The sequence below is a fragment of the Accipiter gentilis genome, chromosome 23 (genome assembly GCF_929443795.1).
Source record: "Accipiter gentilis chromosome 23, bAccGen1.1, whole genome shotgun sequence".
In the NCBI taxonomy this organism is placed as follows: Eukaryota; Metazoa; Chordata; class Aves; order Accipitriformes; family Accipitridae; genus Astur; species Astur gentilis.
In genome coordinates, this window is record NC_064902.1 from 17,390,746 (window position 1) to 17,408,643 (window position 17,898).

The 17,898-nt window shown below is 43.0% G+C and overlaps 1 protein-coding gene across 22 annotated transcripts in view; it reads right to left on the minus strand.

Annotated features, from left to right (window-relative positions):
* MAGI1 (membrane associated guanylate kinase, WW and PDZ domain containing 1) overlaps positions 1-17,898 on the minus strand; it is a 356,289-nt gene that overhangs the window by 56,814 nt on the left and 281,577 nt on the right. For 13 of the 22 annotated variants that reach the window (XM_049826420.1, XM_049826427.1, XM_049826426.1 and 10 more), the window contains exons 6-11: positions 15,447-15,529; positions 12,151-12,186; positions 7,599-7,656; positions 5,245-5,333; positions 4,096-4,188; positions 211-393 (exon numbers count right to left, since the gene is read on the minus strand). In XM_049826420.1, the coding sequence (XP_049682377.1) occupies positions 211-393; positions 4,096-4,188; positions 5,245-5,333; positions 7,599-7,656; positions 12,151-12,186; positions 15,447-15,529 (542 nt within the window). The remainder of the gene's footprint in view (positions 1-210; positions 394-4,095; positions 4,189-5,244; positions 5,334-7,598; positions 7,657-12,150; positions 12,187-15,446; positions 15,530-17,898) is intronic. The other 9 variants (XM_049826438.1, XM_049826423.1, XM_049826441.1 and 6 more) reach the window with 3 other exon arrangements.

Below are 17,898 nucleotides of genomic sequence, written 5' to 3' on the forward strand. Positions count from 1 at the left end.
CTGAGAAATTCCAGGTCATAAAGTGCCTTGCTGTAAGATTTTGAACATACCCCTTTATATATCTCACTTGCCCGCTTCCTAATGGGAAAGCTGAATGCCTTTCCCCAAAAGGGGGATGAGGGCTACAGTCCTTCATGAATTGCACATAAATTCAGCGGTAAAAATATAAATCAAAGTGGTGGTGGTGATTTTGATATAAAGCATCGGTACCTGTTTCCATTTTGCCATCCAGCGCTGCGGGGCCGTCGAGCACCAAACTTTTGATTTGGAGAAATTCATCCGGCTCATCCCCTCCAACGACGGTGAAGCCAAAACCCCTGCTGCTTTTCCTTAGCTTGGTGTGGATGAACTTCCCTTTCAACTCAGAAGGGTTTCGTGTAAAAAAAGGTTTTCCTGTATAGGAAGTTTGGAAAATCTATAAACAGGCAGGCAAGAGCGTTTGATCTGTTTTTCCTCTGCCCTTCCCCGATCTAACAAGTACACGGACAAACACCGTGGTGTGCTGGGACAGGACTGCACTTCACTCCAGCATCTTCTCACCTCATGTCACTCCACCCGTCTCCTCGGATCCAATCATGCAGTAAAAGGAGTGAGCAAAAACCCCTAGTGCCTGGCACTTTGTTAGCTGTGGTTGTGCACACCAAAGACCCAAGGCTACAAAGGGGAAAACATGCTGCTTTAAAGAATGGAATATATCAAAGCTGGCAATGCTGGCTTAGATATGTGTCTTATCTCTGTCCTGAGGTGGTTATATCCATCCCAGGAAGGATGGGACAGGGGCAGCACAAATGCCTCCTACAGAAGGAGTCTGCAGCGAGAATTTCTGCAGAAAGGAATATCATTATGTTTTTCACCACTTGGCCTTCTCCCAACCCACCAAGCAAAAAGCAACTTCTGAGCTCTGGCAAGACACCATGTAACCCTTTAGCATGACACCCCCCCCCCCCCCCATCGCTACCGCCCCGTGGCCTCCTCCAGTGAAAAAGGGGAGGACGCTGATGTTGTTCTTCAGACACCGTTTGAAGTCTTTTCTCTTGCCTTTCTGCTCCTTGCCTGTTGTGGATGAAACACTGCCGTTGTGAAGTACGGATCAAAGAGCGGCCCGGGACCGGAGCGGCTGTGCTGGAGGGCTCTTAATGCTCTCTGGGAACACGGTTAAGAGGAACGAGGTGCTCCAAAGACAAAAGCGCATCCTTGCAAAGCACGCTGCACAGGCTCGGAAAAGGGATCACGGTTGCCATACTTCACAGTGCCAACACTAAACACCTTTGCACTTTTAATTGTTTTTAATGCTTAGAGGGGGAAAAGCCTGTGCCACTAAGCCCTCTGGTGACAGCTTCAGGATCAGCAGTGTGTATTGCAGCCAGGAGAGCTGGCATACTTTCAAAAAACCTCGGCAGCGTTGCCGTGGGCCTCGGTTCAGAAAGGAGACCTTGAGGGAGAGTGAGGGGATTTGAGACTCGTAAGCCTTTGACTGGGGGGAAAAAAAAAAAAAAGAAAAAAAAAGTATATTTGAAGATTATTCATGAGGGGGCAGTGTAAGGACTTGCAGTCTTCTGCCTTTGAAGGGTAGCGCAGGAACACAGTAATCCTGCACATCGTGGGCAGATGCTCTGCTCAGAGCCCAAGCTGTAAAAAAGCCCTGACTATCAAAGTGCAACCCAACGTCTCAGGTAACAAATACGGCTGAGAGGCAGCATGCAGAGGGGCTTGGTCCTGTGCTGATTTCTGGTTCAAAAGACAAGCAGAAAAAGCACAGCTGGCTGACATCTGCCTACAAATACGGGGTGAACTTGCCCTGCGCTAACATGACAGCAGCACCACGGGCTATGTCCCACCCACAGCATTTGGAAGGGGATCGCGATTTAAATGATTGTATCTACAAAACCCCAGGTGGGAGAGCAGTGCCAGGGTCCTTATGCCCAGCTGCCAGCAGTGCCATCGGTGGGAGAGATGGAAACCCCTGGGCATAGGGCAGGGAAGCTGGAAATAGTTGCTGCAAATGGGGAGCGAGAGAAGAGGGAGCAGCACTGAGAAAGGAAGAGGAAGGAATGAAAGAGAGAAGGAGTCATCAGCGGGTACCAGGACATGTCACTCAGAGTGGTGCCGAGACAGGCTAATGCTCTCCTGTAACGTTGCTGCACAATTTTGGTGGCTGGCAGTCAAGAGTGGGAGGAGAGCTGAGAAAGGCTTCTAACGTCATCCCCTGCATGATGGATCCTTTGCATTGCCGTGCACGGATGCTTAGGCAGCCTTTGCTTCAGCCTGACAGTGTAAAAGGCAGAGGTGGCATTCACAGGTATCTCCCCGAGGAAGACCAGCATTTCGGGGGCACTCTGATGACATGCTTAACCCCAGATGCCTGGTGGTTTGGGTACCATCCCCAGACCTCCCCCGTTTTTCCTTGCTGCGAGTCCGCATTACTCCAATACCCCTCGGGAATGTGCTGGGGGCTTTTGGATACTGCTAAATTTACAACGCCTGTTTTGGAAGGGCTGACCTGCTGCCAACTGCCGCAGAGAGCACTCCCTGGCTCTTCGTGGCAGGAAAGGCTGCTGGGACAGCAGCACCCCGGCCAGGCTCACCACGGCCGACCTGCAGAGCACAGGAGTATTTCCCAGCTCCCAGGGCCAGCCTCCCCCCAGCTGCTCCCAGCTCTGTCACGATGATGGCCAGCCAGATTCCCCCTCTCTCACCTTCGCCAGCCTCTGGTTCCTGCAGACCAGGACAAAGCCATGCAATTTAGATGTACCCAAAGATGAAACCTACTTACAAGCACTTACAACCAGAGAGCACTTAAGACTGCAACAGGTACAAGTGGAACTCTCTGTCCCTGCTAGCAACCTCATCTGGCAATGTTTCAGCTCACGCTGCAAATTCAGGAACAATTCATGTCTGTCTGGTCAGTTATTTAAGACAAGCAACTGGTTTGTGAGCAGTTGGCTATACACAGACCATTGATGCCAATAAACAAGGCTGTAATAGCCCAAAGTACTTGTACATGTGTACAAATTCATAGTAGGTCTGCAGTGTTTGGGCTTACTGTCATTCTCTCCTCATGCAGAACTCTCCAGAGGACCTTCAACTTAGATTTTGCAGAAACATGTTGTAATTTGCTCCTAACATTTGGCCATGGCACTTGTGCCTCTTCACCCTCTGTTACTACAGAAAGTCAGATTCAGCACGGGAGGCCTGGTAGCTCCGCAAAGGTCTCCAAGTGGCAGAGGATCTCCCTCTTCTGGTGTTCCCCTCAGGTCCTATGCCCCCCCAGTTTTCATTTGGATTCAAAGCACACAAAAAGGAGAATCCATAAAGTTGCAAGCCAGACTCATCCATGGCAATACCAGAACCTGGCTGCTCAGATGTCACAAATACAACCAAGACACCCCAAGTTCTCCAAAACCAAGGTCCTGCCCAGCAGTGCAGACAACCTATGCACATCACAGCTCCCAAACATGCTGACCAATTTTCTTAAACTCTTAAACTACTTTAACTTGAAAGCCTACCTGCCCACAAATGCAGATATGGGGGCACATTAGCTTTGGCTCTCACGTTACCACGTTAATGCGTGTCTGTGTCTTAATCACAGTGCAACATGGTGAAACTTTGTGCTGCTTTTTGGGAGGGAATGTTGACCTATGAGAACAGAAGGAAATCTCTGCACCAGATCTTATTATAGGAGCCACATTTTTAACTCAGTAGAGTTTAGAAGATGTAAAAGCCTAATCCTTGCATATCCATACAGCTCTGTAGAAAAGGCTCTCCTCCTACTTGCACTTGCAAGTTGCTGCTAAAGCCCACCGATGTTGTAACTCATGTTTTCACCATGCCTTTTTAAAGATTTGGAACGCTACACAGAGAATAGCCACAATCCTTTTTTGATGCAGGTGATCTCATTTGCCTCTTGCATTTGGCATCAAATGTGGTCTTGAAACAACTAGTCTTAAAATCTATGGGAATTCAGATAAGCAGGCACATGCCCTGGCGTGTGACACTAGTTGTGGAGATACTCCCTTTTGCTCATGGCTGAGGGAATTTCATTCTCAGGAAAAAAACCTTGTTGCACTTTTACAACTGGTTTAACAAGGTTGTTACCTTGCACTGGCGCTTCCCGAACTGCCTCTTGGTTGTTTGAAACATGGTTTGGAGCAGCGGGTGGTGGGAGAGATGGACACTCCTCTGTCCATTCTAGAGAGGGCAGAGAGGGAAATGTTACTCGTTTCACAACAGCACTATGAGCTCCTGCACGTACACACACTGGGAGTGTGGGGTTCAAGCAGAGGAGACGCGAGAAGCATGGCAAGAGAGGAAACAGAGTCATGGAGAGAAGGAATAAAATGAGTGGGATGTCCAAAAATCAGTTCTGGAGGACTCTCTATGTCCAGGTCAACTAATCCATCTGCTGGGACACCCTATCGCTCTCTCGAACTTGGGAATTGATTTGCATCTAAGTGGTCTCGACATTTATATGAAATCTATTCCCCATGGCACTTATGGCATCTAAGTAGAAGAACTAATGTTGCAGGAAATGGGGCTGCAGGAGGAATGTTGAAGCCTAAATTATTTTCCCCTTGGATAATAACTGTTGTGAAGTAACTTGGTGTGAAAGCTACAAAAGTACCAAAACAAACCCAAATACCACAGGCCCCTCGCTACAGTTGGGCTGCATTTAAAGGGAAGAAAAAAAAAAAAAGAAAAAAAAAGAAAAGAAAAGAAAAAAAAAAAGGCAGGGGAGGAGTGTTTTAAAATAATGAAATTACTTCAAATATTAGAGCTTGACAACCCGAAGCTCTTGGGTTAAGAAGTCTCTCATTCAGAGGGTTTTCTTTAGTGCGCATGTAAATGCCCACTCCTCATCCCCTTTGGTAGCCTGTGAGTCCCAATACAGACTGGAACACCACCAGCTACAGTGAGTAACTTGATGGAGCAGATTACACAGGAAAACACGCGTTTTGATTGTCTCTGGGAAGGTTAGAAACTTTTCAGGAATAAAGGACATTAAAAGGAAATTCTCTCCCCTTTAGGAGGGTGAAAGCTACTATGTTTAAGTGGTTATACGGTTTAGATTTTCTCTTTTGCTGCATTTTATGTGAAGGGCATATGCAACCTTTCCTATGCACGTCATTTGGCCTTTAAATGCTAAGGCCACAGAAGGAAGGACAAACATATTGGCGGTGCTGCCAAGGCAAGGGAGGGCACGCTCCCTCATGAAAAGCCCAATCATCGCGCTTTGGCGATGCCAACCTTCTGGTGGCTGTTGCTGCTGCTCAAGCTGTTTCTTCCTCTTTGCTTCAAGAACTGGGTTTTCATACTGGGTCTTCCGGTTGATGTGGCTGGAGATGAGAGAGAGCAATAAATTAGGAAACCCTTTATGTGAAAAGCAGGAATGACGGCCAGGCATGAAACTCCTCTGAGGAAAGGAGTAAAATACCAAACAAACCCAACAGGGGTGTATGTGGAGCAAGGCTCACCTAGTCGTGCCAAAAAGCATATTTAGGAAAACAAGCGGATTCCAGTATTGATATGATGTCTTGAGTAGGAATGGCTAATTCCTTCAAATACATTAAAGTAGTGATCTATCTGTGAAAAATGAGATTAAAACAGAAAAGGCGCTCTGTCTCATTGCTTTTTAAAAGACAGGCCCATATCATCCCTGCTTTAATCAGATTTCCAGAGGTGCAGTCACTCCCTGGCTCACTGAAATTTAAAAAAAAAACAACAAAAAACCACAAACCCAAACCCCAACAACTGGTAACATCTGTCAGCTATCTGAACAATGCACACTATTAACAGGATATCTTACAAATATCTGCAGGGATGCAGGCTATGAGTTGAAAAGCTGGGCTCTAAATGGATCAAGATATATTCAGAATTAGCCACCGGCAAATACTCCCAGTGGAAACTGGCATTTGGTGAAACTTGAGCTGTCCTCCTTGGAGGGCCATTAGGCAGCTTTTGACCCATATGAGATGTTTCGAGCCAATACCTCTTACCAATTTCAGGAAAAGGAAAAAAAAGCAGCCCAGCCCCAAACATGGCAGACAAGCAATGCGCTCCAGGGACGATTAACCATTTTATGAACCAAACAACGAACACCAGCCACAGATGCCAGGGAGGTGGCGGCAGGTCTGGGCACTTGCTGCAGATCAGATGAGCTGCTCATCAACTGTTCAAGAGCAATTTTTCAGTAGTGATTTTGCTACAGCAGAGGAGCAGGTAGACCTTAGAAAATCGTGTTAGCTTAAAGCCCATCATTGTATCCAAAGCAAAGTTTACCATCATGAACTTACTATTTTATTGTCTCGTCCCATGTGTCTTTATTAAAAAAAACCAACCAACAAAAACCAAACCCAAATGAACAACCAACTACTTTTTCAAGTAATCATGATATCAGCACTCTAGACAGTTATGTTAAAATTTTTTTCTGCTAAAGATCAATATTAAATCACTGGAAAAATATTTAACTAATTTCCCATTTCAAGATATCTTCAGAAAGTTAAAAACAAATAACTACTTTAAAAATGATAGAAACTTTTTCATGATACAGTTGTTTCTCAGTAAAAACTATTATGCAATAATAGAGTGCCTGAACTGGAAGGGACAGAGACAAATGCTCAAATTATAACCATCTTGCTAGCTTATAGATAGCAAACAAAATAAACTTATGTCTCATTGCTGTTACTTTTCTATTTAATTTCATTGCTCAGGAGTGCTATAAAACCAACAAGCACATATATATAAAGTGACAGGAAAAAATGCTGTAAAGAACTCTTGGCATGGCATTTAATAGCCAAAAAAAATTCTTGATGTCTTTGGTAAATAAATGTCAAGCCTTAATTACACAGTTTGCTAACCTTGTTTCCCTAGGCACAGATGGTGGGGTCAGAAATAAGCCAAAGCAGACAGAAACTGTATTCCATGTCTATTCTGAGGGCTATCATAAGCCATCCTACTAGACAGGAGTATACACATAATTAAAAATTCATTTTATGGGGTCAGTGATGAAACAAAACTCAGATCTCTGGTTTCCCTAGGGAGTGATGTGACATCTAGATAAGGAAGAAGCTGTTCTAATTCCGGAGAGAGTCCCATTAAACCTGTAATTCTATTCACAACAACACAGCCTGATGCAAGAACCTCTGCCGTGGCTGTTTGGTCACACAGGCTCATCCATTCCTCCTTTCGAGTGCCTTCTGACTTGTAACTGACTTGGTGGTCTGCTTTGCACACTCGGCATGTTGATCATAGCACTATATAAAAGGGGATCAAGCTCAGTTAATTGCACACTTGTTAATGTTCTCTGCATGGAGGTATTTCGTGAGGTGCTGGAACTCCTGCACGCCCCAACCCCGGGGTGCTCCTGTCTTCCCTGAGCCCACCCCAGGGTGCTGCAGCCAGAGCCCACCAGAGGATGGAGAATGGCAAGGCAGGGCTGCCCTTTCCCAGCAAGTATAGCATCCCCCAGCCATTAAGGGGCCAGGGTCTCCTCCTCCTCCTCCTCCTCGGTATGAGATGCTACCAAGAAAGCATACAGACCGCTGCGGAGGAAAGCCTTCCTCCACGCGACAGCCACACCAGAACCGGAGAGCAGCACTTACTCTACATAGTAGACACCATATACGGGATCCTCAATTTTCTCCCAACCAGCAGGCAACTCTGGAAATAGAAAAAACATTACTGAAGCCTCCAATGCAGATTTTTCTGACAGGTAGCTGCTCCTGCTCTGCGTGCAAAACTCCTCAGTAGCTCAGACTTCGCTTCAAACGCTTTCCAGAATGATCACAGCCTCCTTTTAAAGGCTGGCGTAACACAGCCTGTCCTACCAGTGCTAGGTTAGCAAATCAGTCGGAAGATGCCCATGCCAGCCGATTTGAGATTTATTTTTTTTCCATTAAATGAACAAGTGATCAATAAATTTCCTTTCTGAGAGTGCCTCAAGTACCCCCTTGGTTTCACCATCATGGGCAGAGGTGCCCTGGATGGAGCACTGCAGTGGAAGTCGATGCAGGCAACAGGCCAGAGGCATTTTAATGCCAGCCGCTGAAGACAGGCAAGATTATGGCAAGCAGTTGTAGCACACTAACAGAGAGACCACTTTTGTCTCCTGTACCAGGGCTGAGCCATTTATGCTCACCACTGCTGAAAAAAAAAAAAGGTTTTTTTTGACTCCTTTCTTAGGGATTTACACTGCATCACTCAGCAGTGAGCCCAACACAAAAGCGCATCTTGAAACAGGACAAAGTGAATTTAACGTAAATGCCCGGCACATGGAATCCACCCAAGTGGGGCTGGCACACACAGATGTATTTTGCTGTATAGCACTTAATGTAAAAACACATATTGCCATAATCACATGTAACAGAGATTTCCTTTTTTAATTAGCATAATTAACAAAAAACAGTTCTGAAGATGAAATTAACATTTGGAAACGTATCCGCTTTTGTTCCTGTTCATTTTCTAGACTGCACATAGTACTTTAACTATAATTAGTGAATGTAATAAAATCACTTCAGCATCCAACTGAGGGTTATTAAAACTGTATGTATTACTTAAGGGCCTGATCCTTGTCCCACTCATTTAAACACAATGTTCCCGTTGGCTGTGGGTACTGAAGTAATCATCCTATTAACAAAACAGAGTGGTGCGTTTGTGGAATACTGTGAATCAGCTCAAAAAAAGGCTCTACCATGCTATGGACTGTGCAAGTGTGGTCCCACAGACTCTGCACATTCATTTAAATTAAAAAAAAAAAAAAAAAAAAAAAGAAGCCACTGTCAGATAACACAAGCTTAAATACCCCATGCAAAACAATTTCTGAAAACTTATCACTAAATTGACAAGGCTGATAGTAAATAATCTGCTTATTATCAAATGCAAAGATTTATTTTCATTAATGGCATCAATTGCTGAGCCAATACAATCAACAATGGCCCATTAATTAGAACAAATGTAACTATCTAGTTCTGCATTTATAGACTTCATCTATGTCGCCATAAGGATAGAAATATCTCCAGACTGGAGATGAACAGAATCTATACAAACACACATGGACTAATTACTCAAAGTTTATGTTTGTGTTCAGAATTGGCTGGAGATCAGATGAAATCGATTTTCATGGGTTTTGCTCCACATGTCCCTTATTTGCAGATATAAGGTAGGTTTTCCATTCTTGTTATTTTATCCTTATTGGGTTTAACATCTTTGGATTCCTTGAGACATAAGCAATTAAATGCAAGCCAGTGCTAACTTTTGGGCATGAAAATACTCCACAATTTTATCAGCAGATCGATCTGAAATGAATGCTTCAGAAACAGATATTCCTTACAGCGTGCAAGTGTATGTGAGAAAAAGTTAGAAAGCTAAAGGCCAATCTTGAAAGTCTTTTCGCAAAGGGAACTCTCAGGTTTGCAAAGGAGGCCCGTATAGTGAAAACGCTGTGGGACTGGCTTAAAAAGTTTCAGTGCAATTAAATTAAGACCTAGGATGCAACCAGGGAAATCACAAGTTGTGGCAGCCATTAACTCATTGCACTATGGTGAGAGCAGAATGGTAAGGAGACCAAGCTGGGGGTGGAAGAAAAATAAAAAGTGAATGAGGGAGAGGAGAAGTAATGCACAAATGCCTTAATATGACTTTTCCACAAGTTGTCCTGCTGAATATCTTTTGTCTATTTTGGACTATTAAGTGTTTTCTATTTTTAAAGTTTAAACAAAAAATTTTTTTTGCCTTTTTTCTATTCACCCAGATTGCTATTAATTTTTTTTTTTTCTTTTCTTTTAAAGAATTTTCACAGAGGGTCAGAAAACTGGCACTTTCTTAACCCCAAAAATGGTATTGTGCCAAAATCTTTCCAGTTTTCTATCTCTGCAGCTTTCCATTTAAGGAACACTTCTCTATGTTTTTGGAAATAACAATACACAAAACTGCAGCTCTCAACACATTTCTTGTTGATTACGTAGATGCGCTTTCTGACTTCTAAAAGCCTCTGAAAGTTCTCTAAAGCAAAAGGCAATATTCTCCCCAGTCATGCTGCACAGTCTGGCTTCTTAGAGGCTTTAAATTATTCATCTCTCCTCTCTACCTCTCCTGCCAAACTGAAGATGACCCAGAGCATTAGATTTTATCACAAGTATGAGATTTCCAAAAACAGTTTGTATCGTTAGGAACCTTAGTGAGCCATATGGTTTTTATTTTGGCACATCCACGCAGCACTCTGCAGTCTCAGAGCATTTGTCAGCAGGTAAATTCAATGGACAAATACCCAATTTTACACTTTTAAGCCTGAGGTAAATACACGGATTCCTACTGAGATGCTCTTGTTTAGTATCCTACCCTACAGAGGGGACGGATGGATTCTTAAAAAAAAAACACTTCCCCAACCGCCAGCTATTTTAGTTGCACCCATCCATCACTAAAAAGGAGCTGGAGATGACTTCAGTACACTCAGCTCTTACTGCTCCCTGTGAGGCCGGGAGGATCTGCACAAGCGTATGTCAAATTCGACTCTAAAGGTTAAATTATTGTGTCCTTTTGTACAACCTTCTGTTAAAAAGAGGTGACCTATTACTCCATATTCAAGCCACCTCTTTGGAAAACAAGTTGTGCAAATGCTTCAAGTTTTCTTTTTCTTATATTTAGGACAGAAACTGTTGATAAACTAAGGAGCTAAATATCTGGCACCAACCAGTTTATACTAACCACGAGTACGGTTAATGAATAGGCCATACGTTTTCATGCCGCCTCCCTAACGTCGCTGCAACCAGCTGAACCATTTGAAAATGTCTTTCTTTACACTGCAACATTCGCAAATCCCAAAAGTATATTGATGGGCTGTGAGCTCAATAAAGCTTATCTGCATTAAAACAAAGGGAACATCTCATGATGTTCCAGCAAAACACTTGCGTATGTAAGTGCCTGCAGGACTGGGGTCAGGCTTATCAATTAATGAGTTTCCCTGCATCTATTTTTTCAGCTCTTCTCTTGCACTAGATCCTCGTATGAGACTGAAAGAACCTCTCTCTTATTTTAAGTCACCCTTTGTGAAGACCTTCATGAGAAATCTTTGCAGGTTGTTGGTGTGCATCCACCTGCTTCTGATGTTACTTGGTCGGCTGCTGATTATTTGTATGAGCTGCGCGTACTGCTAATGTACCACTAAGGCGATTGCATTCTTCTTTACATTGTCAGTTCTTTCAAATTCTTGCACTAAAAGAAGCTAGGCCTCCAACATTATTCCAGGCATATTATCCAGAAGAGCAGTTCCTGGCGTAGTGTTAAAAGTCCACTCGACAGCTGCTGGCTGCTGATGCCGTATCAATCACCCAGAAGCAGGACGGAGAATACACTTGCTTGCAAGTCATTACAGAAACCAGAGGTTAATTCTCTGGTAATACAACCCTCCATATGCAGAACTATAAACTGTAAATACAGTCTTTTTTAAAAGCAATAATAGACCTAGTGGAAATAAAATCCTATGCAACCTCTTATGCCTTTCAGCTTTCCAAGTGCACTAGAGCATAGCTGAACAGAAATAACAACTACCTCCACCATCAGTATAAACAGAATAAGTACTGCTGAGATTAGATATCAAGACAGCATTCTTCACAAAAAGATGCAGCAAATAAAAGCGTACCACATCATTGAAAATCATCTGTTTATAAAATCACCTACTGAGGCAAAATTTTCAGCTGTTTCATTCACAAGCTCAGCAGAAGCATCCTATGTAACACTTAAACTTTCTAAATCACACTTTGCTTCTCTTGTTTGGGAAATGTCTGTGGCCCCAGTGAAAAAGCACCATTAGCTACTTGATTACAACTTTGGCATCCATAAGCTTTTTCGTGGAGCCAGTGATGCCAGTGGAAAAGCCCCTGACTTCTGTGGGGTCCAGGAGGAAACAACCTCAAACAAACTTTGCAAGATTAAGGCCCTCCAGCTTTCTTCACACTCTGAATCGGTAAGAAAAACACTAGATCTGAAGCAAGGGGAAGATTAATGCTTTGTGGGCTAGGGAAGTTTTGCTGATAAATTAGGCTTGTTGAAATAAAAAAACTGAAAGATGCAAAATGATACAAAGGAGAAAGTAAGTAATTAAAGGCTTAAAACAGTGTGGTTGAAGTCAAACATCAAAACGAGAGATGGATGATTTACCTAGTTCACTGTCCAGTTCCTCCGTGTGTACCCCTTCTTCTCCAAGGGAAGAGCAGTAAATGAGACAGAAAAAATTAAAAGAAAATTTCAGACACCAGCACCAAGCAAGAAATTCCCTACAGCAAACAGCAGAACCGGCACTAATTTTCTACAGACCGAGCCCAAGCTTTCCATTTATCACACTTTAGTGATCAGAATATTGATGGATCTGATGTAGGTAATGAAAGAACTGGTTCTTGCATTCTCAAAATATCTGTATCAATTGACTACTTCCATGCCACGGTTTGATATGGCAAAGTAATACATTTGTGTTGTTCTCACTGTAGTGAAGCTTCTCTCTCAGATCTGTACGGTCCGACCTTCGCAATCCGTTCTGTAGAGACACGGATCTATCAGAAGGCCAGACCTGAATACTAATGAAGAAATCGGAGAGGAAAACCTTGCATCTAAATAAGAACTAATGTAGCAAGGTTTTCAAGAAAGTACGTAAATTTATGTGCATACAAGGTCCAATTGACTTCACTGTAACTACTCAGATGATTTAAGAGAGACACAAAGCAAAGCGCCTTGTTTCACTGGAGGCACAGGTCCACACCGAAGTCCAGATGCACTGGTGAAGCATATACAGGAATGCACCAGTTTTAGCGAGGCACCTGGGACAAAGATCACATAATTTTTCAAAGACACAAAGCCATCAATATTCACTGTTGCTCCATTTATCATTATCTGCTCCATATTCATAAGTTAACAGTGACACAGATGATTAAAGTATTGCTTAGCCTATAAATAATAATAATGCAGTCTGAAAATGAAAGATGATGACAAAACCAGAACAAAGATGGTAAAAACAGTCTTGGACCTAATACACTAAAGTATCAGCCACATAAATGAATGATAGAAGCAAACAGATGATGTAGTGGCACGGCATTGCTTTTGAAAATTTGGACACCTAAAAAACCACTTCCACAACCTGTTTGCAATATATTCTACCAAAGCAGTTATTTAGGACCGTTAGCATGAAATATGAATTGCAGTTTCCTTTGATAGCCTAAACAACTGGAAACGACCAAAAACTCGTCAGGGACACGTATCCTGATGAAGAAAAAACACAAGGCAACTGCACCCAAACAAATCTGAAACGACATCTAACATTTATAAAAACCACAAACAGGATGAGATCAAGCCTGAAAACTCACGCGCGCACACACACAACAAACAAAACAGAGGAGGAGGCCCACTGACTTCAGTGGAAAAATACCCTACAGTGACCCTTGCCAAAAATGTCCAGCTTCTACGATGCAGTAAAAATAACCTTCTCTCTTCTTTGCGCTCACATTGTTTTCTGAAATATAATTATTCTTATGTGCAAAGCAAGATCGGAGCAGCCAAGCAAAACAGTGCAGTGCACTGCTGCACCTCTGAAGCAACTGGTTTAACTCTTGAATGTTTAAAATATTCATTAATGAGAAACTTCGTGAATGAAGTGAAGGGGTGTGTGGGAAGATGACATTAGCTGATTCCAGGGACCTGACAAACAAAAATGCCACTACTCTGCAAAATTATGCATCTAATTACATACAAAAATACCAGCTGTACGTTTCTAATCCCAATAAAATAAATTATTTCCATGTTTGTTTTATAATTGCTAAGAGGACAAGAGAAAGACTTTCCCTTCTGCGAGGAGACTTACAACTGTTTAACAGAGGAGCTCAGCCACCCGTTGTCGACTCATCCTACCGGCTGCTCCTTGCCCTGGCTCGGAGCACAGCGTGCGGCACGCTGACCCGCAGCGGCACGCACCGCTTGTCGGCATCGCCGGGGCTATCGATGTAGTGGGAGTCTTGCTGGTAGAGAAAGCCAGGACAGAAGTTACGCTTCAGGGAAAACTACCCTCTGAAAGAGGAAAGCTTATGCGAAGACTTAGCAACCTCCTCTTTTAATTGCCAGCAATGCTTAGCTGCAAGGAGGAAGGAGCTTTGCCTGCGTGTGCTGTTATTTAATTTTGCTCCGGTTCTGATTACCCACTGACATATCCATTTTTAGGCGCAGAGCAAGGCCTTCATTAATCCAGCTCCCTCCGCTCGCTCCTTAGCAGATGATGCTAGTTGCTAAGGATCTGAAGCAGGCGTCAGCTCGGCGTGCTCGGTTTTTGCCTGGGCTTTGCACATCCGTGTGGTTTAGGGGTACGTTGCATTGTCACTAGCAAGTTGGTGACCTGCTTCGTCGCAACAGCAAAGGATGCGCAGGCAAATTCTCACATCCTGCAAAATCTCACACGTGAAAGGAAGCAGAGGTTGAAAAACTGCATGTGCAAAAATAGTAACAGCAGTTCTGGAGGCCAGATTTGAAGCTACCAGTAAAAAGGGATTGAGTTGATTCTTTTCAGAAATAAAATCGTAATTCTTATTGAGCTCACTCACACCAGTGGGAGGTTAATCATGAAAACGGATTTTACAAGGAAAGCACCAACACTGACGAAGTAAATCCTTCCATTTTTAAGATATGTCTACCATGATAGCATTGTGTTAGCCAAATTCTGCATTAGAATACCATCACCTTTCCTGGTCAGTAGATTGAAATGTCCATGCAGGTTTTCCCAAACATTTAAGTTATTTTCATATGATTCCTTTTTCCTTCCAGCATCTCCTAGAGGATGCAGGGAAAGAACCTCCTTTAACAGTCCTGCATTTGGCTGCTCTAAATTGGACAGTGGCTTGCATTTCTAACATCTCAAGGAATACAAAATTACATCAGTGTAAATTTTCAGTGGCAAAAATCTACACTTTCAAATGGAATTTGTTTTCAGCAATCATAACACTAAGCAGACTGTCAGAATTTAATAGTAGAAGTGAAGCAATTGAGTTTTTTCTGCTCAAACAAGGAAATAACAACATAACTCTTTCAATTCATGTAAAGCAGGTGGTTGAAGCATAACACAATGGAGCATGCAGAGACTCAAGTCGCTTTCCTCCTACACAGCAATCCAATGAGCAAACATGTTAGAAAGCTTTGAGTCTTGTTCAGCATCAGTGACTATTCAAATGCCTTTGCAAAAACACCGGCCTCTTACTTCTAGCACCTCTTTGATTTTTATTAAATGATCGGCCATCTCAATAGCTATTTGACATACACAGACAGTGATTTTACAACACAACAGATATTTTCTCTATGCACTTACTAATAAACCTCTTAAAAGTATTTCTGAACACAGATTATTGGAAAGGGGAAAAGGAAAGGAAGAAAGCCGCCTAGAAATGAACAAACACATTATTATTTCACTATTTTCAGTCTCTTACCATCATCTTCACATTCTTCTAGAGGCTTCTGCTGTTTGTTCAGGCACCGTGGATCTAGCCAAGATGTTGTTTTTGTGTTATGGCTGCAAACCAAAAATGGAAATATGACCTTTGTTAATAAAGCAGAGCTGAAGTATCAGTGACATAAAAGTATATATCCTCTTTATTATTCAACAGACCTGAAGGCATAGCTTTGCTTCAGAAGAAACAGCATTACAATTTGATGTTTTGCAAACTAGTCTACCAGATCACAAGAATCTTGCATTGAAAACACAAAGGTGAAAAGTGAAAATATACAAATCAGCATTCCTGACTGGAATGATACATGTGACAGCTGCAATATTATACTATCAATTTCCAAACTTTTGTCTTTGGTAGTTTATTTCTTAATCCCAGGAGCTGTCTCTGAGCCATTTGCCTCCTGACAAAAAGACAGAAGTTACCCTTCCTCCCTAAACCACGCAGTGGTCTTTGTTCCTACAAAAGACCTTTGACGTTTGCCTAGATTTGACCAAGCACTAGTCAAACCCACAATTTCCAGTGAAAACTTTTTAATTACACAAATAAAAATGTTCTGTCAAAGCCTTTGATGGAAGTTGAACAGCTTTACTTTCAACTCTTCCTTTCTACAAGTCCCCTGACAGTATCGCAATGCCAGTCCCAGCGGTGGAGGCTGCATAGTAAACAGGCTTAAAATACATTTTTCTAGAAATTATTTTCTCCCATCACTTCATTTGCATATACAGACAATCTTGTAATATAACAACTCTTCTACAGCCTGATGTCATCTTACACATAACCTGCAAAGATATCCCTCCAGTCCCCGAGGTATCATTTATCTAGCTTAGCCTTTAACGCTGCTTAACAGTTTTAAGTTTCAATACCGTAGTAATGCTATTTACTGCTCCTCCAAGGTCTCAGAGAGGTTTACAAACTTGACCTTAGCCTCACAACAGTCTCATGAAGCTGGAAATGCCGTAATGAGGGCTATGATCCCTGAGGAACTAAGAACCGACCAGCAAACTTGTGTTTTACAGCGAGAAGAGGGGACTGCCCTGCTCCTAGGAAGCGAGTGTATAAATAAAAAGTCCCTGTTTTACACATCCTACTACCCAGCCCTCCCAAGGCAGGATGAGCAAATGTGTTTAATCCTTTTGTACGCTTCAGAGCAATTAATCGCCACCTAGAAAACTGAGTGGCAGAAATTCAGCAAGTCAGGCAAATTAACGGCAATAAAGCAGAGGGGTTCTGCCAACTTATAAATAAGAAAGTCTGTAGTCTAGCTGAGAAAGAGGGCGGTGGGAGGAGAGCTATAGAATATTTGCATATTTCTTGCAACTTTGTCTTGCTAACCAAAGGCTTATAACTGTAGTTTGTGGAGGCACAGAAAATTTAGCGAAACACCATTCACATCATGCATTCAGAGGGACAGGATTGTGCTAGATCTGTAACATGCACAGATCTACAGGCAGGATAATGAGGGACTGGGATACTTTGGGTAATGAAAATCCCAATTAAAGCACCAGAGAAAAAGATCTCAAGAGCCAAATTGCTTCAGCTACAAGCCATCAGGATCGGTTATCCGACACGCAGCTCTGGCCCCACTGGACCTGTGCTGGTTCTGTGCAAGCAGCTCAGATGTTCCCATACTGTTCCCTTCAGCACCCTGACTTGATAACCCAAAGCGCTATCGATGACGGTACAGACATCTGAGCCAGCTTGGGTCCACACAGCTCATTAGCTTGCTCTCTTAATTTGATACAAATCAAACTAAATAGTTTCTAGGCTGAGGGTGTCCTTAGAATTAATAGAACTGCAGTCATTCAGTGCTGTATCCACACTAACACGTTCTTGCACAAAATCACCCCCGATGCGTATGTATCCTCAAAATGGTCAATCTGCACTGCAGGGAAGGAAGCAGTTGGAGTGCTACCAGATTTTCATGTCAGACAGACAGTTGTGTATGCAGGCTACGTTTTTCCACCGCATATATGACTCCCCTGCAAAAGGTCTACCAAATTATTTAAGGTGCTAGTCCTGCACTGCTAAGAGAACACACACACACAGGGAATATAGCAGCCACGGGGATGGGTTTGGGGGAAACTGGTGGCCACGGCAGAACCCCCGGCTGAAGCACGTGTAAGGAAGGACAGCAGGGGCCAACGTGGGGACAGAAAAAGGAGGAACTTGGGCAGCATTTAGCTGTCATCATCTGTCCTCCTCCAGGGGAGGAAAATGGCAGGCTGGATGGGCTATTACTCAGGCTGTGTTATATACATTAAAGCCAGAAAGCACGTCAAAGAATGAGGCACCCTGAGGACATAATGAGGGGCAGAATACCGTGCTTGGGATAATGAACACATTTTGGTTTCATCTGATATGCGGCTGATGAGAATTTGCATTGTGCCTTCTAGACTTTGGCTTACACTAGGGGGTTGGTGCAGCCTCTTCA